The 27,866-nt window shown below is 58.5% G+C and overlaps 1 protein-coding gene across 3 annotated transcripts; it reads left to right on the top strand.

Moving 5' to 3' along the window:
* Positions 1 to 366: 366 nt before the first annotated feature.
* Positions 367 to 27,866, top strand: ITGB4 (integrin subunit beta 4). 3 transcript variants are annotated; one of them, XM_060080809.1, is made up of 39 exons: positions 370 to 448; positions 1,479 to 1,561; positions 1,820 to 1,921; positions 2,073 to 2,277; positions 2,961 to 3,057; positions 3,243 to 3,414; positions 4,784 to 5,047; positions 5,368 to 5,457; positions 5,751 to 5,873; positions 6,291 to 6,455; positions 6,633 to 6,709; positions 7,657 to 7,859; positions 9,803 to 9,906; positions 10,027 to 10,125; positions 10,300 to 10,429; positions 11,168 to 11,290; positions 11,381 to 11,487; positions 12,260 to 12,293; positions 12,470 to 12,661; positions 12,924 to 13,027; positions 13,342 to 13,400; positions 13,532 to 13,555; positions 14,561 to 14,709; positions 14,804 to 14,987; positions 15,821 to 15,965; positions 18,961 to 19,165; positions 19,973 to 20,130; positions 20,471 to 20,651; positions 20,797 to 20,934; positions 22,791 to 22,973; positions 23,061 to 23,192; positions 25,066 to 25,302; positions 25,452 to 25,610; positions 26,031 to 26,180; positions 26,738 to 26,926; positions 27,017 to 27,174; positions 27,257 to 27,419; positions 27,512 to 27,619; positions 27,727 to 27,866. In XM_060080809.1, the coding sequence occupies exons 1-39, from the start codon at positions 370 to 372 to the stop codon at positions 27,864 to 27,866; spliced, it is 5,415 nt and encodes a 1,804-aa protein (XP_059936792.1). The 3 variants fall into 3 exon arrangements, with proteins under 3 accessions (XP_059936793.1, XP_059936792.1, XP_059936791.1); XM_060080808.1 differs by lacking the exon at positions 25,452 to 25,610 and adding an exon at positions 24,339 to 24,504 and having other exon boundaries at positions 23,061 to 23,196; positions 24,996 to 25,302; XM_060080810.1 differs by lacking the exon at positions 25,452 to 25,610 and having other exon boundaries at positions 367 to 448.

Genomic DNA, 27,866 nt, shown 5'->3' with positions numbered 1-27,866 from the left:
GGAATAAGCCCTGTTCTGCCCTCGGGGAGATCAGCACAAGAGACCTGGCACTGGGACAGGCTCAGAGCCCAGAGTCCTCAGTGGTGAGAGGGTGGGGGCCTCCCTGGGCAGGGCATAGGCCTGCAGGGCATCTGGCTACCCCAGAGACGACAAGGAAGGGGGCAGTGGAAAAGAGGAGTCAGGGGCCCTGGGCCCTGCCACTTGCAGGCCAGGTGGCCTTGGAACATCACTAAAGTTCTGTAGAGCCTCAGTTTCTACATCTGTGCAATGGGAATGATGGAGCATAGGCAGGGACCCAGTGAGCTGACACATGGACCAGAGTTGTCAGGCATGGTATGTCGATTGTTGCTGTTATACAGGAGGAAGAGGATGGCAGGGCCACATCCCAGCTGGTGGACCAGGCTGCTGCTGGCAGCCCTGCTGAGCGTCAGCTTCCCCGGGGACATGGGTGAGTCGGACACACCCCTGCAACACCCCTCTCTGTGGCGGGGGCTCAACTTCCAAGGCACTGCCCTTAAGTGAGGGAGGGGGTTCTCATGGAATGTCTTACCCAGACACTCACTCGGCCATTCAACAAACAACCACCACCCACTTTGAAGGCTGGGGAGCCATGAGCCTGAGCCGTATGGCCCAAGAACACCCAGGGGAGGAAGGAGACTTGGTCTAGAGGAGGGAGAAGACGTCCACTCAGAGAATGGAGGCGCTTGCAGGATGTACTGCGGCTTGGAAAGCTGAGTCGAAAAGTTTTAGAGGAACCTGGAGGAGAGAAATGTGATCATCACCTGCTCTGGGAGTGTCTGCAGTCGGCAAAGGGCCGGAGCTGGCTCCTCCCGATGAAATTTTGCCTGTCAGTGGAGGTCATGCTGATAGCTTGAAATAGACCACGGTGGGAACATTTACACCCTGGAAATTGGCAAATGCTGCAAGTCAGGGCTTCCCCGCCCTCACCGGAGCCCTTGCTAAACATTGACAGTGCACCTTGCCTGGAGCCCAGGAGACTACCCACTAGTGCACATAATAGGTCCTTACTGTGATTTTAACTGAACAAAACCAAAGGGAATCCCAACCTTTGGAGAAACTGGAGTTTTACCTCATTCATTTACTAACAGCTCACTGTGTGCGGGGCTTGGGCTAGGCTCTGGGGACACAGTGATAAACAAGACAGAATCCCTTTTACCCTGGAGGAGCAGGTGGTGAAGGGGGTGGTTAGGGTGTCCCCGCCAGCAAATGGGCCAGCGCCTCGGTCTCGGCCCCCACCATCCTTGCCTCCAGACTTGAGTGGAGAGTCCAGGTTTGAGACCTGGCTCTGCGGGTTTCTAGCTGTGCTACCTGGGACTGACCACGTACCTGCTGGCCTCCATTTCCCCCTCTGTAAATCGGGAGAGGATCCCCACCTCTTTCAAATGAGGATGCACAAGGGAAGGGCTTGGCAGTGGGTGAGGCGCATCTCAGTGGGCACGCCCATCTCTGCTCCCCAGCGAACCGCTGCAAGAAGGCCCAGGTGAAGAGCTGCACCGAGTGCATCCGCGTGGACAAGGACTGCGCCTACTGCACGGACGAGGTGAGATGCTGCTGGGGCCCAGCCTGGGCCACCTTCCCAACCTGGGCCACCTTCCCAACCTGCGTGCCCCACCCTGCTACACCCCACGCCTGGGCTCTGGCCCACACTTGCCCCACCCTCAGCCCAGCCTCAGGCCCGGCGGTCGTGGGAGGACAGGCAAGGGTCAGGAAAATCGGGGTGGTGGGGGCAGGATAAATGCAGGGTTAGGACAGCCAGGGGAAGGGCACTGCTCTCCTGACTCCATCTCCTTCCGGCCAGATGTTCAAGGAACGGCGCTGCAACACCCAGGCAGAGCTGCTGGCTGTGGGCTGCCGGCAGGAGAGCATGGTGGTCATGCAGAGCAGCTTCGAGATCACAGAGGTGCCCAGAGTGGGGGTCGGGGGGGCTGGGCCCTCCAAGTTCAAGGCTGGCTGTTTGTGGGAGGCTATCGTGTCCCCTGGCTGAGCTGAGAGGTATCTCCATCAGATCTGGAGAGACCCTCCAGCCAGGTGTCCCCCTCCCCTGGACACAGGAAACACAGATCGACACCACCCTGCGCCGCAGCCAGGTGTCCCCCCAGGGGCTGCGGGTGCGGCTGCGGCCCGGAGAGGAGCGGCACTTTGAGCTGCAGGTGTTTGAGCCCCTGGAGAGCCCCATGGACCTGTATATCCTCATGGACTTCTCTAACTCCATGTCTGACGATCTGGACAACCTCAAGAAGATGGGGCAGGATCTGGGTACGGCGCAGAAGACAGCAGGGCAGGGCATGGAGAGAGTGGCCTCCCCCAGCTGGCTGGGCACCTGCTCAGGAGGCCAGGGCTCAGGCTAGCTGCACCCACTCCTCAAGGAAGGACAGGACATCTGAGCACCCTGAGAACTCCTTCCCCCCATTCTCAGAGGCGGGTCCTGTGCAGACCCCAGTAACCACTCGGGAGTGCAGAGAAGGCCCCAGCCGGGTGGGAACCAGAGCCCTCTGGTCCTTTTTGGTTTTTTGGATGTGCTGTGCCTCATGGCTTGCGGGATCTTAGTTCCCCGACCAGGGATTGAACCTGCGCCCCCAGAAGTGGAAGCTCAGGGTCCTAACTACTGGACTGCCAAGGAAGTCCCTCCTCTGGTGCTGACACAGAGGGCACCAGCTGCCATAAGGCTGAGGTTAATTCCCAGCTCTGCAGACGGCTGGTCCAGCTCCCTGGCCGCACCCTCCAACTAGCTGCATGCACAACTCTGGGTCCCCCGAGTCCCATTTCCCTCATCCATAAATAAGGACAAGGGCTGTCATGTGCATGAGCTGACGCCCAACATGCAAAGTGTTGACAATAAGTTATTCTTCCTCTTCCCCCTTCCCAAGCGAGCCCCCGGCCCCTGTGTTGATGGGTTCTTGGGGCTCAACTGCCCCCTCTTTTTTGTTGTTGATGCCCAGCCCAGGTCCTGAGGCAGCTCACCAGCGACTACACGATTGGATTTGGCAAGTTCGTGGACAAAGTCAGCGTCCCTCAGACAGACATGAGGCCCGAGAAGTGAGTGACCAAGGGGGCAGGGGTCCTGGCCAGGTGGCCCACGCCCTCTCCACCCAAGCACTTCAAAGTCTTCAGGTTGAAATGAGCCAAGGGGGAGGTCCCTAGAGAGGGTGGGCAGGGGGTTGGGGGCGTCTTCTCCCCTGACTTTCTCCCTCCCTGACTCTCTCCTTCCCACCTCCGCCCAGGCTGAAGGAGCCCTGGCCCCACAGTGACCCCCCCTTCTCCTTCAAAAACGTCATCAGCCTGACGGAGGACGTGGAGGAGTTCCGGAACAAGCTAAAGGGAGAGCGGATCTCAGGCAACCTGGACGCCCCCGAAGGAGGTTTCGATGCCATCCTGCAGACGGCCGTGTGCACCGTGAGTGCCGGGGCAGGTCCTGCCGGCCTAGACCCGGCTGTGCTTTTCAACAAGGGCATGAGCTGCCCACTGGCCTGCTCTGGTACCAGGCTGGGGCCCCCATCCCCTAAGACAAGCTCAGACCCACTGGGGGACCCTCAATTCCAATCCAAGTTTAGAGGTAGCAGGGCCTGAGCAGTCACAGCCTGGCTTTGTATTGGCCAGTGAGGCGGACATGAGTCTTGGGGTTCTGGAACCTTCAGTGCCCTGAGGCCAGCTCCCCATCCAATCTCCCTGTTAAGACCCGTCTCCATCTGTGCTGGAAGAGGGCACTTCGTTTTTTTTGTGTGTGGTACGCGGCCCTCTCACTGTTGTGGCCTCTCCCGTTGCGGAGCACAAGCTCCGGACGCGCAGGCTCAGCGGCCATGGCTCACGGGCCTAGCCGCTCCGCGGCACGTGGGATCTTCCCGGACCGGGGCACGAACCCGTGTCCCCTGCATCGGCAGGCGGACCCCGAACCACTGCACCACCAGGGAAGCCCAAGGGCACTTCTTTTTATGTGCACATCAGTTTTTTCACTTAAAGAATAATGTATCCACAGACAAAAAAGAAATTTCCCTGGCAGTACAGTGGTTAAGGATTCAGCACTTTCACTGCCAGGGGCCCAGGTTCCATCCCTGGTCGGGGAACTAAGGTCTCTCAAGCCACATGGCGTGGCCAAAAAATAAAACAAAATTAGAAAATAAGGAGTAAAAATGAAAATAATGTATCCATATTACAGACAATTTGGAAAACAAAGAACAGAAATTGCCCATAATTTCACCACCATCAGACAACCAGCCACTGATACCCCACCAGCATATTTTGTTCCCTTTTCCTTATTTTATATAGTTGGAATCAGTGTACGTATAGTTCTGAAACTTGCTTTTTTTTTTTCACCTAATGCTATCATAAACATTTTCTCTTGTAATACATGGTTTTCAAAATCATCCCATGTATTTCTCAAACAAATTGCCCCATGCTGCTTGCTGTACCTATTTTAACTCTTCCGTTGAATGCTGCGTGGCGTACATTTTTCTGTGCAGTTGAGATATTCTCGCAGAGTGGTTAAGACCTTGTGGGGACAGCTGGATGAACCTGGTTCACATCTTGCGTGGTGCCCACTGTGGGCACAGCCCCTGCTTCTGTTTCCCACTTCCCATCGCTGCTTTCTTTTTATCCCCCTCATCACTCATGTGCTGTCTGTCACGTGCGTCATTCATGGGGGCGTCAGGCTGTTAATCCCGTGTCCTTGCTGAGCCCCGTGTTGGGACGTGCTTTCGCTGTCACTGTGCACGACACCGTGATGAGTGTCCCCTGCTCCACGGGCGCCCCTCCTCGCTCTCCCCAGAGGGACATCGGCTGGCGCCCCGACAGCACCCACTTGCTGGTGTTCTCTACCGAGTCGGCCTTCCACTACGAGGCGGATGGCGCCAACGTGCTGGCTGGCATCATGAGACGCAACGACGAGGAGTGCCACCTGGACACCACGGGCACCTACACCCAGTACAGGACACAGGACTACCCGTCGGTGCCCACCTTGGTGCGCCTGCTCGGCCAGCACAATATCATCCCCATATTCGCAGTCACCAACTACTCCTATAGTTACTACGAGGTGCGGGGGCCGGGGCCTCACTGGGCAGGATGGGGGCGGGCGGGAGGGTCCGTGGAACTTCTCAGACACCCCCATCTGCCTTCCTCCCTTCCTTCCCAAAACTTGGGATGGGCCCTGGTGGGAAGAGGAGTCCACGTGCCCATTCCCCAGGCCCCCTCCCAAGCAGGTGAGGGCTAAGAGCACAGGCTCTGGAACGCACAGCAGGCGCCAGGCCTTAGCTTCCCCATCTGCCAAGTGAGCAAACCCCAAAGGTGTTGTCTGGATTCAAAGAGATGACACTTGTGGGAGGCTGAGCCACGGCCTGGCATTTTCTCCTGCAGAAGCTGTCCTCGTATTTTCCTGTCTCTTCGCTGGGGGTGCTGCAGGAGGACTCTTCCAACATTGTGGACCTGCTGCAGGATGCCTTCAACGTGAGAGCTCTGGAGTCTGAGCCTTTCTGGGGCGGGGCTGGAGAGAAGGCTGGATGGCAGAGGACTGGGAAATAGGACAGGAGGGAGGAAGGGTCTTCTGCAGCCCTTGAGGAGCGCCCCCTGGGCCTGGCCCCGGGTTCCTGCAGCCTCTTCTCCCTTGACCCCACCCACCCACCCCGCCCCCTGCCAGCGCCCCAGGCCTCCGTGTAGGTGGGAGTGCAGCACAGACAGGCCAGGCCAGGGTGGGTGAGCCCGGGGTACCCCCAGGCCATTGATCGCCTGCTCTCTTTCAGCGCATTCGCTCCAACCTGGACATCCGGGCCCTGGAAAGCCCCCGAGGTGTGCGGACAGAGGTCACCTCCAGGATGTTCCAGAAGACGAACACTGGGTCCTTTCTCATCCGGAGGGGGGAAGTGGTATGCCTCCGTGGGGGTCCCGGGGCAGGGGAGGGCGGGCACAGCGCCCTGCGGGGCGGGGTCTACCTGAACAGAGGTCCAGAGCATGGCCTCCAGTGTCAGATCTGGGTTTGAAGCTCTCTGGATCAGCCCCTTGGCTTGTCCTCATCTGTAAAGTGGAGACCAATCAGCTTGGAGCTCAGGGTTGCTCAGATGAGTGAATGGGCCAAAAGCAACCCTGGTTACTGTTGGTGCTCTTGTTACTGTGGCTGTGCCTGGAGGGAGCAAGTTCGCAGCCCTGAGGAAGGGCGGGCGGCAGGGAGCTGGGTGTCAGGGGCCAGACACATCCCTGGGGCTTGAGGGCCTAGAGACTTCAGGCACGACTGCCCCCTGGTGGTCTGTCCAGGCCTGCCTTGTCTGACAGTGGGGTCCCTGCAGGGCACATACCAAGTGCAGCTGCGGGCTATTGAGGACTTGGACGGGACTCACGTGTGCCAGTTGCCAGAAGCGGACCAGAAGGGCAACATCCATCTGAAGCCCTCCTTCTCCAATGGCCTCATGATGGACGTGGACATCGTCTGTGACGTGTGCTCCTGTGAGCTGGTATGATGCGGCCCCGCCAGGTCGCGGAGGGAGGGAGAGGCTAAGCCGACCACCCCAGGGCCCTGAGTAACACAGAAGAGCATCCTGTGGCCACAACTCCCTTTCGGGGTGCCCTGAGGGGCAGCGTCCAGCGTCCCTCACCCACCCCCCAGCCACCCCACCATGATTTCATTCCAGCAAAAAGAGGAGCGGTCATCTCGATGCAGCTTCAATGGGGACTTCATGTGCGGACACTGTGTGTGCAATGAGGGCTGGTGAGTGTGGGAGGGTGAAGCCAGCACCCAGGATGCCAGCAGCTCCCAGGGAAGGGGCTGGGCACACCATGTAGGCTGCTGAGGGTGGGTTGGCAGCTGGGCATAGAAAGGGCTAGGAAAGGGGTATGTCTAGTTGGCAGGTGGATTCAGTTCAAAGCACTTTGAAATTCATGGATATGGGAATTCCCTGGTAGTCCAGTGGTTAGGACTCAGCAGTCTCACTGCTGGGACTCCGGGTCCGATCCCTGGTCGGGGAGCTAAGATCCCGCAAGCTGCATGGCGTGGCCAAAAAAAAAAAAAAGAAATATATGGATATATAGGATTACCTCTGGAAAGACGTGTAAGAATCAGGGCAGTGGTGGCCATTAGGGTGTTGTGTGTTGGACACAGGAGGGAGACGTACTTTACCCTCCATCCCTTTTGGGTTTTTTTTTTGTTTTTTTTTGCTGTACGTGGGCCTCTCACTGTTGTGGCCTCTCCCGTTGCGGAGCACAGGCTCCGGATGCACAGGCTCAGCAGCCATGGCTCACGGGCCCAGCCGCTCCGCGGCATGTGGGATCTTCCCGGACCGGGGCACGAACCCGTGTCCCCTACATTGGCAGGTGGACTCCCAACCACTGCTCCACCAGGGAAGCCCTCCATCCCTTTGGGACCTTTAGTATCTGAGCCATGAGCACCTATTACCTGAGCAGAAGGGAGTCATAAGAGAATGTTAGTAAGAGTAAGGGCTTTTCAAGCTTCAGGACATTGAATAAGTTTATCATGACTTGAGGGAGGGACGGGGGAGGGTCTCAGGGGACTGAAGTTTGAGTCTCAGCTCAGCCCCTGCTGTCTACGTAACTCAGACCCACAGGGGCCCACTTAGAGCTTCAGTTTCCTCATCTGTAAAATGGGATGGTGAAAGCCTTCCTGCTGTGCTGTGCGGAAGTGACTGGCTTCTCCTGCAGGAGCGGCAAGACCTGTAACTGCTCCACTGGCTCCCTAAGTGACCTGGCGCCCTGCCAGCGGGAGGGTGAGGACAAGCTGTGCTCGGGGCAGGGCGAGTGCCAGTGCGGCCACTGCGTGTGCTATGGCGAAGGCCGCTATGAGGGTCAATTCTGCGAATACGACAACTTCCAGTGCCCCCGTGCCTCCGGGTTCCTCTGCAACGGTGAGCTACTGGCCCAGGTGGGGTGGAGCCGAGAGGGTGGCCTGGGTGTCCAGCCCCTGCCCCCCGCCTCTATCTCTGCCATCAGAACCCATGCTGGGAGAGCCTCGCTGGGAGTCGGGACCCCCATGTTCAGGCCCAGACCTCCTCCAGATTCCCTGAGTGCCTCTCCCAAGTCCAGCCCCAACCTGGACCCCTCTCCTCCTCCACAAACTTGGTGCCCAAGGCCCCCGCCAGCATGAAATCCCCATTGTGGAATGTCCCCCTGAGGTCCTCCAGCCCGTGCCCACCCCCTCCTCCACTCTCCCATCCCACTAGAGTGGGTACCACCCAGCTCAGTGATCGGTGGTATATGGCATGGCGATCTTTCCTCTCTCGGAAGATGCTACATCTCTAGCAGACAGGGCCTGGAGTAATGCATCCTCTGTAGCCCCACAGGGCCTAACACAGTGTGGGCCCAGGCCATGGGCACGTAGGCTGGCCAGGGCTTCCGGAGCTGGGCAGGGGTCACAGAACCCGCAGGGGCCACATGGAAGTACTGAATGGGTGAATGGAGGAGAATGAATGAAAATCCACTCACCAAATACTTATTAAGCCCCAACTGTATACTTGCCACAGGGGGTCAAGACCCTGCTTTTCTACCCTTTCCTCCGTTCTTGTTTTTGTCTGCCATTTCTTCTCTTCACCTGCCCACCCCAGGGTGTGCTCAGAGAAATGAAGGGAGAACCCAGGACGTCTGGAGAAAGGCAGACATTTGGCACAGGCCAAGCTGAGACAGGAGGGGAGGGAGATGCAGCCAGGAAGGAGGCAGGGCCAGACGGCGAGGGGCTTGGGTTCCAGTCCAGGATGGGTCCAGTTTTAATCTAGTCCAAACTTTTTCTTAAAAGGCTATACATTAAATATTTTCAGCTTTGTAAGCTATATGGTCTCCGTCTCAACTACCCAGCTCTGCCGTTGTAGCAGAAAGCAGCTATAGGCAATACATAGGCAAATGAGTGTGGCTCTGTTCCAATAACACTTTTGCAAAAGCAGGTGGTGAGCTGGATTTGGCCCACAGGCTGTAGTTAATCAACCCCTATTCTAGTAAGGATATTGGACTTCATCCTTTGGGCAAAAGGGAGTCACTGGTGTGTTTCTTTTTTGTGTGTGTGTGTTTTTAAAAATACATTTATTTTTTATTTATTTTTGGCTGCATTGGGACTTCATTGCTGTACACGAGCTTTCTCTAGTTGCGGTGAGCGGGGGCTACTCTTCATTGTGGTGCGCAGGCTTCTCATTGCAGTGGCTTCTCGTTGCGGAGCATGGGCTCTAGGCACGCTGGCTTCAGTAGTTGTGGCATGCAGGCTCAGTAGTTGTGGCGCACGGGCTTAGTTGCTCTGCAGCATGTGGGATCTTCCTGGACCAGGGCTCGAACCCGTGTCCCCTGCATTGGCAGGTGGATTCTTAACCACTGCGCCACCTGGGAAGTCCTCACTGGTGCTTTTAATTTCATTTTCTAACTCTTTGTATGTTAACCTTGTATCCAGCCACCTTGCTAAACTCACTTATGAAATCTAATAACTTATTTATAGATTCTTCTTGTTATTTTGTGACATGTTTCTGATACTTGCAAATGATGACAGTTTTTCATCTCTTAACTTTCCAAAACTTCTGTTTTATTTCTTTTCCTTACCTTATTGCATTGGCCAGGCCTCATTAGAGGTTCTTAAACAGGGGAGACACATGATTGGGTTTGTGTTTTGGGGTGATCACCCCAGCTGCAGAGTGGAAGGTAGAAGGGCACAATAGAGCAGGAGAAATGGAGAGAAGGGAGTTCCAAGAAAGCGACGAAGAGATGGCTCTGCCCCTGGCTGGAGACATCCTAGCTCCCAAGGCAGCTCCAGCCAGTGGGCAGCCTGGACTGTGGGTGCAAGTGTGCCTCTCCTCTCCCCTCCCCTTCTCTGCAGACCGGGGACGCTGCTCCATGGGCCAGTGTGTGTGTGAGCCTGGCTGGACAGGCTTGAGCTGTGACTGTCCTCTCAGCAATGCCACCTGCATTGACAGCAACGGGGTAGGCCTGGGCATGAGGCAGACAGTGGGGGGCGGTGGAGGGGGCCCCAATCAGGACCACCCTCCCTCTCAGGCAGGGGTGGGGGCACAGCTGGCTCACTGGTGCCTCCTCTTGACTCAGGGTATCTGTAATGGGCGTGGCTACTGCGAGTGTGGCCGCTGCCACTGCAACCAACAGTCGCTCTACACAGACACCATCTGCGAAATCAACTACTCAGCGGTGAGGCCAGATTCACTGGGTATGGGCATGGGGACCCCAGGCACAGGGCAAGACGGACAAGAGGGGCTGAGCCTGGTGCCAGAGGAGCTGCCCAAGGGTGTGACGTGGTGGGAGCGGGCCTGGCAGGGGCCGCCACCCAACACAGTGCCCGTCTGGCCCTCTTCGCCCACCCAGATCCGCCTGGGCCTCTGCGAGGACGTGCGCTCCTGTGTGCAGTGCCAGGCGTGGGGCACCGGTGAAAAGAAGGGGCACATGTGTAAGGAGTGCAGCTTCAAGGTCAAGATGGTGGATGAGCTTAAGAAAGGTATGGGGCAGGGAAAGAGGACTAGGCAGGGGGGCTTCCGATGGGGTAGGTGGTGTCTCTCATCTGGGCAGGGCTGTAGAGCTGGGTAGGGGTCTCATAATCCAAACTGAGGAGATGCAGTCCAGAAAGAGGGGTTCCAGACCTGGGAGTGGTCACAGAACCCAGACAGGTCACACAGACCCAGGTAGGGGACACACAGTCCGGCCAGGGCACCCAGACCTGGGGAGATGGCTTCTGGCTTGGGCAGGGGGCAAAGAGCTGGGTAGGGCCATGAACACAGCAAAGGTGCATAATTGGGCCATGGGGGCACACAGCCTCCTTTCCTCTAGGTCAGAGAAATGTTCTAGAAGGGACTTCCCTGGCGGGCCAGTGGTTAAGACTCCGCACTCCCGCTGCAGGGGGCGTGGGTTCGATCCCTGGTCAGGGAACTATGATCCCACATGTGGCCAAAAAAAAAAAAGAAAAGAAAAGAAAAAAGTTGTAGAAGCCTAGCTCCTGATGGGCTAGGATGGGCACAGATTTGCAGCCTTTGATGCTCCTGGCGGACAGCCCCCGCCTTGCCCCATCTGTATGCACAGTTTGCCGGGAACTTGCATTCTTCCCCAGAGAGGTGCCTCCCACCCTGTGATGGGCGGGGTGGGCCCCAGAGTAGGGCTATGATGAGGAGTGGCCATCTCACCAGGCCCTAAGGTGCTCTGGGGTGGGGTCGGGTGCCCTACTGACCGTCTGTGGGTGCAGCGGAGGAGGTGGTGGAGTACTGCTCCTTCCGGGATGAAGATGACGACTGTACGTACAGTTACACCGTGGAAGGTGATGGCGCCCCCGGGCCCAACAGCACCGTCCTGGTGCAGAGGAGGAAGGGTGAGCTGGAGGGCCGGCCGGGGGCATGTGGGTGGCCTGTCAGACCCCAGCGGGGGAAATGGCACCGACTCCCTCCTCCTTCCTCCCTAGACTGCCCTCCCGGCACCTTCTGGTGGCTCATCCCCCTGCTCATCTTCCTCCTGTTGTTCCTGGCACTGCTGCTGCTGCTCTGCTGGAAGTACTGTGCCTGCTGCAAGGTGGGGGCTCCCCCAGGGTCTCCCCAGGGTCTCCACCCACCACCAGGGTCCCTGTAGGTGGCAGAGGCCAAGCGAACCCACATGTTCTGCCCAGCCCTGGTGCCCTCCCCACCCCAGCCTCTCACCTCTGCCAACCATCAGTGGCTGGATACCTGGGAGCCTCTGCCCGGGGGTCAGCCACATGCAAAGGGTCATGAGAGCTAACAGGGAAGGAAGGGCTCTGCCCACCAGGAGCTGACAGTCTACTGGGGAGGAAAGACAGGAGACAGGAAAACATGGAGGATGGCATGGCATGGGATACTGAATTGTGGGGAGCAGAGACAACACTCTGCAGTAACCCCCAGCGTTGTGGGATATTAGTGTGTGTTACAGAGAAAAAGAGTTCTGTGATCAAATACATTTGAGCAAGTGGTTTCTTCTCTGCAGGACTTCTCAGAGCCTTTGATCTAGTTGTGTGAATAGTGAAACTATAAGGGGAAGGAATTCCATGCTTCCCAAATGGGTTTGATCACAGAACCTTTACTTTCCAGAGTATACAGCAGGACCAGGGTCCCCTGGCACAAATTTGGGGAACCCATTGCCCCATCACCCTCTGTACCCACCTTGTGTGCCACACATCTAGACCCCTGCAGCTGCCTGGATATCCTGGTGTCTGGGAAGGCAACTTTGCCCCCTCTGGACCGTTGGCGTGGGTGGCAGGTGGTGGCGGAAGGGGCTCACCTAGGCTGGGGTGGCTGTCTCAGCTCTCATCCTCACCCACCTTGTCTCCTAGGCCTGCCTGGCCCTTCTCCCGTGCTGTAACCGAGGTACGGGCCGGCATCAGCAGGGGTGGTGGGCTTCTGCCTGCTCTTTCTTCCAGCTGGGGTGGAGAGGAAGCGGGGGCCGAGTCTGGAACAGAGGCGGGAGGCCCCGGGGTCCCACCTGCAGGGTTGTGGTGGGGAAAGTCTGGGGAGCGGCCCAGCGTGAGGACCCTGTCCCGCAGGTCACATGGTGGGCTTCAAGGAAGACCACTACATGCTGCGGGCGAACCTGATGGCCTCGGATCACCTGGACACGCCCATGCTGCGCAGCGGGAACCTCAAGGGGCGTGACATGGTCCGCTGGAAGATCACCAACAACGTGCAGCGGCCTGGCTTTGCCTCGCATGCTGCCGGCATCAACCCCATGGAGCTGGGTGAGGGCCAGGGCTGGGCACCGCAGGTCTTGGTGCTGCCCTTGGGGCCTGGGGCATGTTCACCGCCGCTCCCGGGTCTGGGATCACACCATTCCTATTTTCTCTGGGTATTGGGTGCAGGCACAGGCCTGGCTGCCTTCTATCCTTCCTGATGGTGCTATAAGCCTCAGGTGCTCCCCTATCCAAGCATGGCTCCTGGACGGGGCTTCTGCGGTGCCCACTGTGCAGGGGGCTGACGACACCCCTCCCTGCCTGCCCCTAGCGCCCTACGGGCTGTCCCTGCGCCTTGCCCGCCTTTGCACCGAGAACCTACTGAAGCCTGGCACCCGAGAATGTGACCAGCTGCGCCAGGAAGTGGAGGAGAACGTAAGGGCCAAAGAAGCCGATCCCAGGCAGCTGGCGTCTCTGGGCTGGGTGTGAGCCAGGTGGTGGGAGAGCAGAGGGAAGCAGCTGGGGAACCTGGATTTTTCCGGGCAGGGAAGAAGGGCTTCCTTGGACGTGTGCCTGGCCTGGGATCATCCTGGGATCTGTTCCCTGTAAATGCTTCCAGAGGGTAGAGGCAATGTGCGTGCCCGTGGCCACGCCCCCAGCCAACTCCGAGAGGTCCCCTGGGCCTGGATGGCTCTGGGTGGAGAGGCTCCCCCAGGGCCCGAGCCTCACAGCCCTCCCTTGCCTGGCAGCTGAACGAGGTGTACAGGCATATCACAGGCGCGCAGAAGCTCCAGCAGACCAAGTTCCGGTGGGTCCTGGGTGCCCGGGGTTGGGTGAGGGTGCTGCCCGTATAGCCAATGCCAGGGGATCTCCCCCAGGCAGATTGTGCCTCCACCCCAGGGACCACCTGGCTCACGTTCCCCACTTTGTCCTCCACAGGCAGCAGCCCAATGCCGGGAAAAAGTGAGTCGAAGACACACAGGTGGGGTAGTACCAGCCCCGAGTACCTGCCGCCTCTGCCCCCTCCCCCACCCCAATCTCCATCTCCATCTCCATCCCACTGGAAAGGAGGGCTGTCTGTGTCTGTCCTTGGGTAGGACCTTCATTGAGCAAATACCTGTATGAAGCCCTCACCAAAAGCCAGCCCCCCGTACTAGAACAGGAAAACCACAGAGAACCAAGCAGACCCAGTCCTTGCCCTCATGCCGGCGATAGCCCCCTACCCAGTACCTGGGATAGCCCGGTGCCCAGCTGCAGCCCTCCTCCGACGCCAAAGGCCTTGATTCTGGAGGCACCGCTGGGAGCCAAGAAGATGGTCCAGTGGGTGACACACCTCCTTCCCAGTTCCTACCCCGAGTCCCAGCCCCCCCAGGGGAAGAGTGGGGGTGGGAACAGCATGCAGAGAGGACACAACTGCGCAGGAACAGAATACAGCTCTCGCTGAGCACATCACCTTCAGTAAGAATCATCTAGACCAGCATTTTGAGTGCTTACGACGGGCCGGGCCTTGTTCTAAGGGCTTCATGTGTGTGGTTATCTTATCCAAGTGGGTACCATTGCTATTCCCATTTTATAGTTGAGGAGACCGAGAATCAGAGAGCTTAAGTACCTTGCCCAAGGTTACCTAGCTGTTAAGATATAGAGCCAGGATTTGAACCCAGGCAGTCTGGCTTCAGGGCCTATACGCTTCACATATTTGCTGTCCTGACTCTACTTTTGCTTCCCCAGCCCTTCTTGGTGAGGTGGGTGGGAGTAGTGGCCTCATTTCAGATGAGGATGCTGAGGCTGTAGGGTGAGATGGCCCACCACGCTGGGACCAGCTTGGGCCTCTAGGACTGTCTGGTTCTGATGACTGCTTTTTGCTGCCTGGAATCTTGTCCCCTGATGGAGAGAGGACAGGTAGGCAGGGCGGGACAAGTGCCAGCCTCCTGGCCAGCCTGACACCTCCCCACCCAACCCCGCCCCCAGGCAGGACCACACCATCGTGGACACGGTGCTGATGGCGCCCCGCTCGGCCAAGCAGGCCCTGCTGAAGCTGACGGAGAAGCATGTGGAGCAGGGGGCCTTCCATGAGCTCAAGGTGGCCCCTGGCTACTACACCCTCACTGCAGACCAGGGTAGGTGGGCAGGCTCCCTGTGCCCCTCCCTCTCACCTCCCACCCCTGTGCGGCCCCCTGACCCCCATCTGACGGCTCCCCACCGCCCGCCCAGACGCCCGGGGCATGGTGGAGTTCCAGGAGGGCGTGGAGCTGGTGGACGTGCGGGTGCCTCTCTTCATCCGGCCTGAGGACGATGACGAGAAGCAGCTGCTGGTGGAGGCCATCGACGTGCCCGTGGGCACTGCCACCCTCGGCCGCCGCCTGGTCAACATCACCATCATCAAGGAGCAAGGTCGGTCAGGGTGGGGGGAGCAGGGGGGCCCAAAGGGAGGCTCTGGGGTCCCTTGTTCCTCCTCGAATCCAAGTGGAAGTGGGGCCTGGCCATGTGGCCTAGGCAAGTGACTTAACCTCTGAGCCTTGGTTTCTCCACCTGTAAAATGGGTATCAGGCTCTTGTGAGGAGTGTGTGGCTCTACATCTCCGCGCAGTGCCTGGTAGTAAGCACTCAGTGTGGGAGCTTCTCTTATAATCACCAGAGGGTGCTACGTCCTCCTGGAGCCATTGCACATCCCTCTCCTTGTTCTTCCCCTATGGCCCTTGAACTTGGGAGACTGAATGGGGCCCCCCTAGGATGGCAGGGCATCAGAGCAGGAAGGGGACTGGGGCCTGCCTCTGCCCAAGCCTATCTAGAGGGGTGAGCAAGGCGTCACACCACTGTCACCCACGGTGCCTTCCCTGCTGGTTCCTCGGGGAACCTGGACTTGTTGATAACCATTTTTCCGGCGCCCGGAGGGTCTATTCTGGTCCCTGACCCCTCCTCCCCACCTGCTCCAGGACCCCAGGACTTAGGCCTACTCTGCCCCAGCTCTCAGTCTCAGCTCTCATGTCTGGTCTTTCCCCTGCCCGGCCTCCTTTCTCTGCGCTGACCCTTCCAAGATGTTAGTTGGACACTGTTCCAGCCTTGTCAACTTTTCCTGGAAGACTTTTCCAGCCCCTTCCTCTGCCCTTCCCCAGAGAGGGGTGACAAGCAGACTCCTGGAGTCTGGGCCGGGCTGGGCCAGAGGGAGGGCGGGGGCTGAGAAGGGACTGTGGCCAAGACCCCTGACCAGTGCCTGGCTCCTTGCAGCCAGCGGGATCGTGTCCTTTGAGCAGCCCGAGTACTTGGTCAGCCGCGGGGAGCGCGTGGCCCGCATCCCCATCATCCGGCGTATCCTGGACAACGGCAAGTCCCAGGTCTCCTACTGCACGCAGGACAACACAGCGCAGGGCAACCGGGTGAGTCTCCACCACCGGGTCAAGGGCACATCCCAAGGGCCCGGTGCAAGCAGGACATGGCAGCTGCCTGAGTCTCTGGATGCTGGTGGTGCCGCTGGCTGGCCTCCCAAGGACATGTCCACCTGCCCGGCCACCCTGCAGCAGGGGTGTCTTGCGCACCAAAAGTGCCAGTGACGCCCTGAGTAAGGTCTTATCGTGTCCAGACCATCCGTGTCCCCCTCCCAACATCCCAGGATCCGCCAGGACAGCCAAACTCTCCACAGAGAAATAGACACCTCCGTCTGCCCCTGTCCAGGGTCTCTGGGCTTCTTGACGTGGGATCACAGACTCCATGTCCCTGGGCTGTCATTGCCGGGCAGGTCCTCTCTGGGCCGTGCCACAGGAGCAGCCCTTCAGGGCAGGGAGGGCCGTGTGGTAGGGCAGTGTCCCCTTTATCACTGGGCCCCAGTCTCAGGGAACTGCCAAATCCAGGTGGTGGATGTGCTTGGTTTGGCTTACAGGTCTGTTTGTTTTTCTAAATTTACTACCAACATTTTATGTTGTTTTTTTTTTTTTTGGCCACACCGCATGGCTTGTGGAATCTTAGTTCCCCAACCCAGGGATCGAACCCGAACCCGGGCCCATGGCAGTGAAAGTTCAGAGTCCTAACCACTGGACCGTCAGAGAATTCCCTATTGCCAACGTTTTTTTAAACTAATTTTTATTGGAGTATCGTTGATTTACAATGCTGTGTTAGTTTCTGCTGTACAGTGAAGTGAATCAGTTATACATATACATATATCCACGCTTTTTTAGATTCTGTTCCCATATAGGTCATTACAGAGTATTGAGTAGAGTTCCCTATGCTATACCGTAGGTTCTTATTAGTTATCCAGTTTATACCTATTACCAACATTTTAAAACTAAAAATATTCACATCAAAACTTCACTCAAAAAGTAATAAAGTCTAGTCTCACTGGCCCACAGGCCCAGCCCACTTGGCAATCATGGGAGCAGGTGTGCACTCAGAAGATCCTGACACACACCTATTCTCTTTCTTTCTTTCTTTTTTACGCCCTATTCTTCTTTTTATTGGTAGGAACAGTCCTCATTACTGCTCCAGTGCTCCAAAGAGGAGTTTGTATGCCCATAACTTTTCACTGAATATGCCATATTATAGAGATTCTGGCTATCCTGTTATGCTTTTATAAAGATCCTTTGGTACTGAACTATTTTTAGAAACATTTTACTTCTCAACTTTTTGTTTTGAAAAGCTTCAGCCTACAGGAAAATGGAAAGACTAACAAAATTAGCACCCATTTACCCTTTACGTAGATTGACCTTGCTTTCTCTCTTTCTATATAGATGTATATATGCATGTGTGTGTGTGTGTGTGTGTATACTTATTTATAGCTCTATAACTGTAGAGAGAAAGGGAGAGAGAGTGTGTTTGGTTTACTTTTGTTGGCTGAACTATTTAAGGTAAGTTGTAGACATCATAGAGACCCTAAACCCTTCTGCAGGCACCTGCTAAGAACAAGTGCACTCTACATGACTACGACAGAATTACCTAACTTAAAAAATGTCAGGGCTTCTCTGGTGGCGCAGTGGTTGAGAGTCCGCCTGCCGATGCAGGGGACACGGGTTTGTGTCCTGGTCTGGGAAGATCCCACATGCTGCAGAGCGGCTGGCCCCATGAGCCATGGCCGCTGAGCCTGCGCGTCCGGAGCCTGTGCTCCGCAACGGGAGAGGCCACAACAGTGAGAGGCTCGCGTATCGCAAAAAAAAAAAGAAATGTCACACTGTCCTCATAACTAATAGTCCATATTCGGATCCCCCATGTTCACATGTCCCAGTAATGTCCTCTGTAGCTTTTCCCCCCCAATCCAGGAACCAATCAAGGGTATGGCATTGCATTTTGTTGTCATGTGTTTAGTCTCCTTTAATCTAGAATAATTCTCCGGCTTTGTCTTTTGTCACCTGGACATTTTTTTAAATATAAATTTATTTATTTATTTATTTTTGGCTGTGTTGGGTCTTCGTTTCTGGGCAAGGGCTTTCTCTAGTTGTGGCAAGCGGGGGCCACTCTTCATCGCGTTGCGCGGGCCTCTCACTATCGCAGCCTCTGTTGTTGGGGAGCGCAGGCTCCAGACGCGCAGGCTCAGTAATTGTGGCTCACGGGCCTAGTTGCTCCGCGGCATGTGGGATCCTCCCAGACCAGGGTTTGAACCCGTGTCCCCTGCGTTAGCAGGCAGATTCTCAACCACTGCGCCACCAGGGAATCCCCTCACCTGGACGTTTTTGAAGCATCCCCCCTAGGTCAGCTGTCTTGCAGGCGACTCCTGCTTTTCTTTCTGGGTTTTTGTAGCGTTTGAGTTTGTCCCTCTCTGCACAGCGCGGCTGGCTAGCAGTGCCTGGAATTGAATGTTAGTTTGCAGTGCCACCCAGTGGCGTCATGTGATGGGAGCTCAGGAAAGCTCTGGGGCATTGGGGGGAAAAAAAAAAAAAGCTGGAGATGTTGGAAGCACCGCCCCCGGGAGGCAGGGCCTGGGGGCTGGTGGGATCCAGACTTCAGAGCCCCAGTGCGGGGAACAGTTCCTCCCTCCCTGTCTGGGGCCTGCAAATCTCAGCTCCCCCGGCTGAGTGCCTGCCTGTATGGGACCCTCCATATCTGCATCCCTGTCTCTGTGCCTTGGTTCAAATCCTGGTTCCACCACAACTACCTGTGTGAACTTGGGCAAATTTCTTCACCTCTGTGTGCCTCAGTTTCCTCATTTGTAAAATGGGGACAATAATATCTCTACCTCACACTGCCCTGAGGAGCAAATGAGCTAATATTTGTAATGTGCTTGATGCGCAAGAGGTGTTGTAGAAACATGAGTCATTCCGTGTCCATGTGGGACAGTCTGTGTGTGGGGGTCTCTGCATTGTCCGTGAGGTTGGGGTGGGCTGTGTGGCCGTTACTCATTCTTCCAGGCCTGGTCTGACCCGGACCCTGACCCCTTCCCACTCCCAGGACTACATCCCCACAGAGGGCGAACTGCTATTCCAACCTGGGGAGACCTGGAAGGAGCTGCAGGTGAAGCTCCTGGAGCTGCAGGAGATGGACTCCCTTTTGCGGGGCTGCCAGACCCGCCGCTTCTACATCCAACTCAGCAACCCCAAGTTTGGGGCCCGCCTGGGCCAGCCGCAGTCTGCCACTGTCATCATTGGGGACCAAGGTAGGCAGAGTCTGGAGTCAGCCTAAGCGGAGCTGGGGGCTTCTTGACAGTCTTAGCAAGTAAAAATACAGGACGCTCAGTTAAATTTGAATCTCAGATAAGTAACAACCACATTTGTAGTATAAGTATATCCCATGCACTATTTGGGATGTACTTATCCTAAAAAAGGGTTTGTTGTTTATCTAAAATTCCAATTTAGCTAGGTATCCTGCCTTTATCTGGCAACCCTACTCTTAATCAGAGAGGCTGGGGTCATGCGGCCACCGGCCTGCTGCTGGCTGTGAATCGCACCACTAAGGGCCTTAGCCCTTTGACTTCAGCCTTCATTCCAGCTAAAATGCAGGTGTTCCCAGAAGGGGTGAAACAGTTCTTATGGGTCCTGAGAACTGTATAGTGGGGTCTGTGAGCCCACCCGGAGAGGAGGCTTGCTGAGAAGATGGGGCAGGAGGCGGAGTCTTGGGGTCCGGGAGTGACGGAGGGCGTTGGGAGAAGCCAGGTGTTCTCACGTGGGACACACCCTTGGCTGCCAAAGGGAGAGAGAGAGCAAACTCCTTCCTCCTTCTCATCCCTCCAGAGACCCTCCTGGGCCCCCCAAGTTTGGCAGGATGCCCTGTGCTTTACTAATGGGGGCACCAGCCCTCTAGAGACCCCCTTTGGTAGGTCTCAGTTGAGGGGGATGCAGGGAAGGAGCGTTGGTGTTTAACTGGGCTTCTGGCGCCCCCTGGTAGCGATGGTGGGCTCCTGCCCCCCTCAAAGCCGCGGGGTGACTCAGCTGGCTGCCCTTCCCTGGCTTTGGACCCACTACAGATGAACTGGACGGGAACTTAATGGGCCAGACCCTGTCATCACCCCTACTCCCCCGGGGTGACCTGGATGCCCCACAGAACCCCAATGCCAAGGCCGCCGGGTCCCGGAAGATCCACTTCAACTGGCTGCCCCCTCCTGGCAAGCCAACAGGGTACCGGGTAAGGTGCGGGGCGATGAGGGTGGTGGATGGGGAGGCTGGGCACATAGTGGGGAGGTGGGCCACCCGGGGGGGAAGAGGGCCCTTGAGGGAGAGGAGAGGGCATGCTTGGCCTCAGTGGAAGGGGGAACCCCCCTCTGTGCCCCGGGGCAGAGGCGAGTTCCTGGACTGTGGCCCCACCAGCCCAGAAACACCCCTGCTCCGCCCCAGCCCTGCTGTGTGAACCTGGCAGGTCACTCGGTCCTGTCTGTGCGCAAAGCGGGTAACAAGGGCAGGGCTCAGCGGAGGGAGGATCAGCTTTGCCAGCTGCTCCCCACTGACCAGCCCCGCCCCGGGAGCAGGTGAAGTACTGGATCCAGGGTGACTCTGAGTCCGAAGCCCACCTCCTCGACAGCAAGGTGCCCTCAGTGGAGCTCACCAACCTCTACCCGTATTGCGACTACGAGATGAAGGTGTGCGCCTACGGGGCGCAGGGCGAGGGCCCCTACAGCTCCCTGGTGTCCTGTCGCACTCACCCGGAAGGTGAGGCCTCGCCTTTCTGTCCATCCACCTGTCTGCCCCCCGGCTACCCTGATGCCAGCGTGCCCAGCCCTGTCCCCCGGCCCCCTAGAAGTCTGCCCCCTCTCTGCGGCTGACAGCTCTCTTCCTGCATCCCCTCCCCCTCCAGTTCCCAGCGAGCCGGGGCGTCTGGCCTTCAATGTCGTCTCCTCCACCGTGACCCAGCTGAGCTGGGCTGAGCCAGCCGAGACCAATGGCGAGATCACGGCCTATGAGGTCTGCTATGGCCTGGTCAACGAGGACAGCCGTAAGGATCTGGACCTCTCCTTCTGCCCCCAGGGAGGAGCAAAGAGTGGGAGGAGGTCCAGCGTCCTGGTCAGTGGATGAGCCCGTATGTCTGACTGCCTGGGGCATCGTTAGGTTTGTGGTCAGGTTTGGGCTGAGTTGCATTCCAAAGCCAGGCCCAGAAGCTCCCAGGGCAGGTAGGGATGGAGGGCCTGAGATTATATATGTGCAGTGGGGTCACAGGTCCAGGGCTGCCTGCCCACGCAGGTAACTAAAATGGCTCAATTCTACACGGTTCTCTTAGGGCCAGAGTAGAGTTGACAGATTTAGCAAATAAAAGCAGAGGACGCCCTGAACTTCAAACAGACAATTTTTCTAGTACATTTCATGCAATATTTTATCTGGCAGCCCTAGGCCAAAGCACCTGGCAGAACTGTTATTTTTCTCCCAGTCCTGGAAAGGGGAGGGACCACCCCTGTCAGTTGTCAGGATGAGAAACTATTTGAGGGAACTTGGTCCCACCTCTCGCCTGGTGCAGGGCCCTCCTCCTTGCGCTCTCACCTCTGTTTGGCCCATCTCAGGGATGGAGAGCTTACCACCCCCAAATAGGACCCGTGGACCCTAAAGTGAGTCAGGCTTAGCATCCCCAGGGTGGCCCAACAGGGCAGAGGGCAGCAGGATTGTTCTGGGTCTCAGGCTCCTTGCTCTTTACTAGCCTGGCTGACTAAGCACAGCCTTCTCAGCAGCTGCATCACATCCTTGGCTCATTCTGAGTTTACAACACCTGGTCCACCCATGGACCGCTGTCAGGAAATGTTTTCTGACCCAGCCTTTAATCCCAGGAATGACTGATGGTTTAGCCTGCTGAGGCCTCCGCTGTGTCACAAATGTGTGAGGTGGGCCCAAGGGCATCAGCAACTTTGGGGTGGCCCCCTTCCCTTCTCCCCCTGGTGGACAGGGATGGGAGAGGGCAGTTAGAGACCTCCCCCGGCTGACAGCCCAACATCAGCGAATTTTTGGAGCACAGCTCTTTACTTACCAAACAGCATCAAGGGACTTCCCTGGTGGTCCAGTGGTTAAGAATCCATGCTTCCACTGCAGGGGGCACGAGTTCGATCCCTGGTTGGGGAATTAAGATCCCGCATGCCACGTGGTGGGGCAAACAAACAAACAGCATCAAGCTTAGCAGGTGTTGTTTTTCCAGAGCCCTCCTTTGGACCCCTTGGAAACTGGGACATTTTCTGGTCTCCCAGACGTCTTCCAACATAGAGGGCCCCCCATCTTGTCACATGGGGTCCCAGGCACCGTAACTTGCTCAGAGCAGCCTGGGGTCTCTTCCTCCTCTCTCCCAGGGCTTGCGTCCACCCTTCCAGGTGTGGCGGAGGAGAGCTGTTTCCCCTCTGCTCTCGCCCTTAGCTCTCACAAGCCTCAGCCTGTCCTCAGGTGCAGGTTCAGGCCTGCCTCTCTCCTCCCGTCCTTGCCCAGGTGACCAGGGAAGCCATGCATTTGGGATTTGGTTGTGGACAGTGAGGCACAGGTGGTGAGGGCGCCCAAGCCTCTGGAGCCAGTGTCACACACAGACGCACATGGACGCAGGACCCTTTACCAACTGGTAGAGGTGACAGTGGGGCCGACTTGAGTCTAGTCTTGTCTCTGCCACTTAACTTAGCGATGAGCCGCATGGAGCCTTCTCTAAGCCAGTCCCATCCAGGTTCTCAGGGCTTGGCATGCAGCTGGGGTTCAACAGTTGCTTGCTCCCTGACTCGTTCCCCAAACTCCTGGGTGCAGCTCAGGGGCTGTGCGACAGTCCTGGTGCACCAGAGGCAGGGACCAGGCCAGAAGCTGGATGACCCCTCTGAAGCACTCTCCCTGTCCCAGGACCCATCGGGCCCATGAAGAAGGTGCTGGTGGACAGCCCCAAGAAGCGGACGCTGCTCATCGAGAACCTGCGGGAGTCCCAGCCGTACCGCTACACGGTCAAGGCTCGCAACGGGGCAGGCTGGGGGCCTGAGCGGGAGGCCATCATCAACCTGGCCACCCAGCCCAAGCGGCCCATGTCCAGTGAGTGGTGGGTGGGAGGCACAGGGCAGACGGGGGTGGGCAGGAGGCCGAGGCTGGGGCCCTGGCTCACCTGCTCCCACCCTGCAGTCCCCATCATCCCAGACATTCCCATTGTGGACGCCCACGGTGGGGAAGACTACGAAAGCTTCCTCATGTACAGCGATGACGTGCTCCGCTCCCCGACTGGCAGCCAGAGGCCCAGCATCTCTGATGACACTGGTGAGTGGGCCTGGGATGCCTGCGAGGAAGGTGGGGGTCCTGGGTAGAGGATGGGGCTGTCACTGGTGTCCAGAGAGAACCAAGGGGCCAGTGAGCACTGGGCATGAAGGTCACACCAGAAGTCCCCTCTCAGCCCCAGACGAGCATCTACAAAGCCAACGGTTTGGCAGGCACCACACTGGCTCTGGATACAGAGGGGACAAAGCCGACGTGGCCCGAATGAATCGTGTGCCCATCTGTGTGTGAGGACAGGCAGACAGACATGTGCTTGGGGCACATGCACACAGGCTCATGCACATGGGACTGGAAACACAGTTTTGAGACCGGAGGGCTCACCGGCAGTGCCATGGAATCAGGCCACCTGCCAGGGACAGGGCCATGTGGGAGGAGGCAGGCCTGGCTCTGGGCCCACAGAGCAGGGTCTCCCCACACTGGCCCTGTTCCTCCTCCTTCCTTGATTCCTGTACAGTGTGATGCAAAGAGCCCTCGACTGGGACTCTTGGGGACTCAGTTTTAGCTCTGGCTCCACTGCAGGAATTCAGATGAATCACCCTCTCTGCGCCTGTTTTCTGATCTGTGAAATGGGATGCCAATCACACACTGCCATTAGTGAAAATCCTTCAGGATTTGTATTTTCTTCCATCCTTGCCTATACCAGGCCTCCACGGTGTCCAACCTGGGTTTAAGGAACCCAAGCCCAAGGGTCTTGAGAGTTTTGAGGGTCTGAAGTGAAGAGCAGCTGGTTAGCATCAGGTGCCCCAGCTCAGCTACACTACACTTCGCTGCCTGTGATGCACTCTGGCTGCTGAAAGTGCCCCTGGGAGGCCGGCAGGGGAGAGCTCACGCCCTCCGTTATCCAGACGGGAAACCAAGGCTCAGAGCAGGGAGTCCTCACAGCTGGCGACAGAGCCCAGGCTCTGGTCCAGGGGTCTCCCCTCGCCAGCTGCAGCCCGGGCCACCCTCTTCCACCTCTCGGGCGAGGGCCTCGCTGGCCACCGGGCTCCCCGGCACACACCCGGATCCCAGAGAGCCAGAGGACGGGCTCCCGTCACAGCGCCGCCCGCCTCCTCCCCCAGCCCCTCTGCGCAGCTGCCCGCGCCCCCCCGGGGGTGCCAACGCGGCCCTTCGTTGTTCCCAAGGCGGCAGCGGCTGGAAGTTCGAGCCCCTGCTGGGGGAGGAGCTGGACCTGCGGCGCGTCACATGGCGGCTGCCCCCGGAGCTCATCCCGCGCCTGTCGGCCAGCAGCCGGCGCTCCTCCGACGCCGCCGAGCCGCCCCGCGGGCCCCTGGATGACGGCGCCGCCAATGGGGGCGCGCGGGGTGCCGGCGGGGAGGGAGGTGACCGGCCTGCCCTGACCCGCACCCACCTAGGCTCGCTGGTTTGCTGCCTCTGGGCTCCAGCCAGAGCCCACCGCAGCCAGGCTGCCCGGCTGCCACCCCAGAGCCAAGGGACCCCAAGGCAGGCGCTGGGGCTCTCCCCAAAGCTGGACTGCCCCCAACCTTCCAAGTCTGTTGTGTCTAGGGCAGGCCCTGGTGCCCAAGGAGACCCCTCAGAGGCCTCAGGGGACCCAAGGGCAGGCGTTTGGGCTCTCCCCAGGGCAGGGCCAACTGCGGGGGCAGTGAGTCCCCGGCTGAGGTCAGCGGCCGTCCATAGGGGCGTCCTGCCAGGCCACAGGACCCGAGTTGCAGACGCCTAGGGGGCCCTTGGACTCCTCCAAGGACCTCTGTCCCTGGCGGGCCAAGGGAAGCAGGTTGTTTTTATGCCAAGGGCCCCCAGAGGGTAGGTAATCCAGGGAATTCCCAGGGCTGCAGCCTGCCCCGAGGGGCTCCAGGTCTGGTGCGGGCCGGTCCGGTGACCCTGCTCTACCCCACAGAGCACCTGGTGAACGGGCGGATGGACTTTGCCTTCCCGGGCAGTGCCAACTCCCTGCACAGGATGGCTGTGAGCAACACGGCCTACGGCACCCACCTGAGCCCACACCTGCCCCGCCGCCTGCTGAGCACGTCCTCCACCCTCTCGCGGGACTACCACTCGCTGACCCGCCCAGAACACTCGCACTCGGCCACGCTGCCCAGGGACTACTCAACCCTCACCTCCCTCACCTCCCAGAGTGAGTACTCACCACCTCCCCTGCCCTCCCCTAATCCTTCCTCTCTTCCAGCTCCTGGAGGCTCGGGCTGCTGGCCTGCCGTCCCCCTCCTGCCCATCCTCTGACATGCACACTCCCTGCCCTCTCACTCTTGTTTTGTCCTGCCCTAGGCCTCCCTCCCATCTGGGAACACGGGAGGAGCAGGCTTCCGCTGTCCTGGGCCCTGGGGTCCTGGAGTCGGGCTCAGATGAAGGGGGTCCCCCACTCCGGGGACTCAAGAGACTCTATAATCCTGGCTGGGCAGCCAGCAGCACCCTCTTGGGGCTCAGGTAGTACAGGGGTGGCCATCCTGTGCCTCCACAGCTGTCCTGCTGCATCTGTCACCCATCCACCCACCGCCGCCGCTGCCCGTGCCACCTCACCCTCCATTCCATCCACATCAGCGCTGGTGCCTAACGCAGCTTCCGTCCTCTGGGGGTGCTGGGTTGGGGTTAGGAGAGGGGCCAGGCCAGCTGAGGGTGGGGGCCGGCTGACTCACGGGCTCACCCCCTCGGCACAGGCAGGGCCCGCATCCACGTCTTGCACAGGGCATTCAGGAGGTGCTGGGTGGCCTGGACAGGGTGTTGCAGGGTGAATGGGCCACCTGGCCAGCGGTCAGTGCAGGCGCCACAGCTGAGGGCGGTCAGGGCTAGAACTAGGACTCCTGCCCGGACACCCGACACCGGCTGACTGTGGCCTCCTGTCCCCAGGCTCCCGCTTGGCTGCAGGTGTGCCCAACACACCCACCCGCCTGGTGTTCTCAGCCCTGGGACCCACGTCTCTGAAAGTAAGCTGGCAGGAGCCGCAGTGTGAGCGGGCGCTGCAGGGCTACAGCGTGGAGTACCAGCTGCTGAATGGCGGTGAGGCATGGCTGCTGTCGGGCTGACACATGGGGACACCCGACTGTCAGGAATCCACCCAAGTCCCTTGAACACTAATGCTCCCCCCCCACCCCACCTTTCTGAGAGAGTCTCTCTCTTCTAAGACTCCCACTGCCTCTTCTGATGAATCCTCATCCATCTCTCCCTAGGCCTCTCTCCAGATCATTCCCACTGCTAGGTTTTACCTAACAAGGCCTCACTGGCCTAGGGACCCAGGGCCTCTGCCGGCCTATGAGATGTCTTTCCAGGAGTTGGGAAGTGGCACTTCCGTGGGCAGACACACTCGCGGCAGCATGATCTGGGCCCATAAACAGCCAACATACACAGATGGGATCTCAGGTTCCACTCATCCCTTGTGTAGCGTACAACCTGAACAACCAACTATACAAGGCTGACCCCACCTGTACCCAAGCCACAGCTAATGCTGGGCGGGTGGTGGGTAGGTCTTGACAGTAGCCTAGGGAAGGGGTGGGATCAGGCCGGGGATAGGAATAAGGAATAATGCTGCTCTGCTACCTGCCTCCATCCCCACCCAGGTGAGCTGCATCAGCTTAACATCCCCAACCCCAGCCAGACTTCGGTGGTGCTGGAAGACCTCCTGCCCAACCACTCCTACGTGTTCCGCGTGCGGGCCCAGAGCCAGGAAGGCTGGGGCCCGGAGCGCGAGGGTGTCATCACCATCGAGTCACAGGTGCACCCACAGAGCCCACTCTGCCCCCTACCGGGTGAGTCGCCCCCCCACCCTGACAGTTGTCCCCTCATCTTGTACCCACAAACCCACCCACCCACCAGCACTCTTCCTCTGCTGTCCCCAGGCTCTGCCTTCACTTTGAGCACGCCCAGCGCCCCAGGCCCACTGGTGTTCACAGCCCTGAGCCCAGACTCTCTGCAATTGAGCTGGGAGCGGCCGCGCAGGCCTGATGGCGACATCCTCGGCTACCTGGTGACTTGTGAGATGGCCCACGGAGCAGGTGCTGCCCGCCCCAGGGTCAGGGGGACCAGGGGAAGGGTGGAGGGAGAGCCACTGAGGCTAAAGGCATCTTCCCTGCCCAGAGCCAGCCACCACGTTCCTGGTAGATGGCGACAGCCCCGAGAGCCGGCTGACGGTGCCAGGCCTCAGCGAGAACGTGCCCTACAAGTTCAAGGTGCAGGCCAAGACCACCCAAGGTTTCGGGCCGGAGCGTGAGGGTATCATCACCATCGAGTCCCAGGATGGAGGTGGGCTGCTTCACCCCTTCCTCACCCGCACCCCTTCTGGCCACGCCTTCTCCCGGCCCCACCCTCCGACTGGCCCCTCTGCCCCACTCCAGGCTCCTTCTCACAGCTGGGCAGCCACTTGGGGCTCTTCCAGCACCCAATGCCAGGAGAGTACAGCATCACCACCACCCACTCCAGCACCACTGAGCCCGTCCTACTGGGTGAGTTACCCGGTGGGGGCTCCTGGCTCTCCCGGGGGAGCACAGCGCTAACGGAGGAAAGGGGGTTGGGGACCCAGGTGGACCCTTCAACACCTCTTCCCCTGCAGACGGATTGACCCTGGGGTCCCAGCACTTGGAAGCCCATGGCTCCCTCACCCGGCACGTGACACAGGAGTTTGTGAGCCGGACACTGACCACCAGTGGAACCCTCAGCACCCATGTGGACCAACAGTTCTTTCAGACCTGA

Source organism: Mesoplodon densirostris, chromosome 18 (assembly GCF_025265405.1).
Source record: "Mesoplodon densirostris isolate mMesDen1 chromosome 18, mMesDen1 primary haplotype, whole genome shotgun sequence".
NCBI lineage: Eukaryota > Metazoa > Chordata > Mammalia > Artiodactyla > Ziphiidae > Mesoplodon > Mesoplodon densirostris.
Note: the sequence above shows the minus strand (reverse complement) of the source record. Positions and strands in the feature narration are given on the sequence as shown.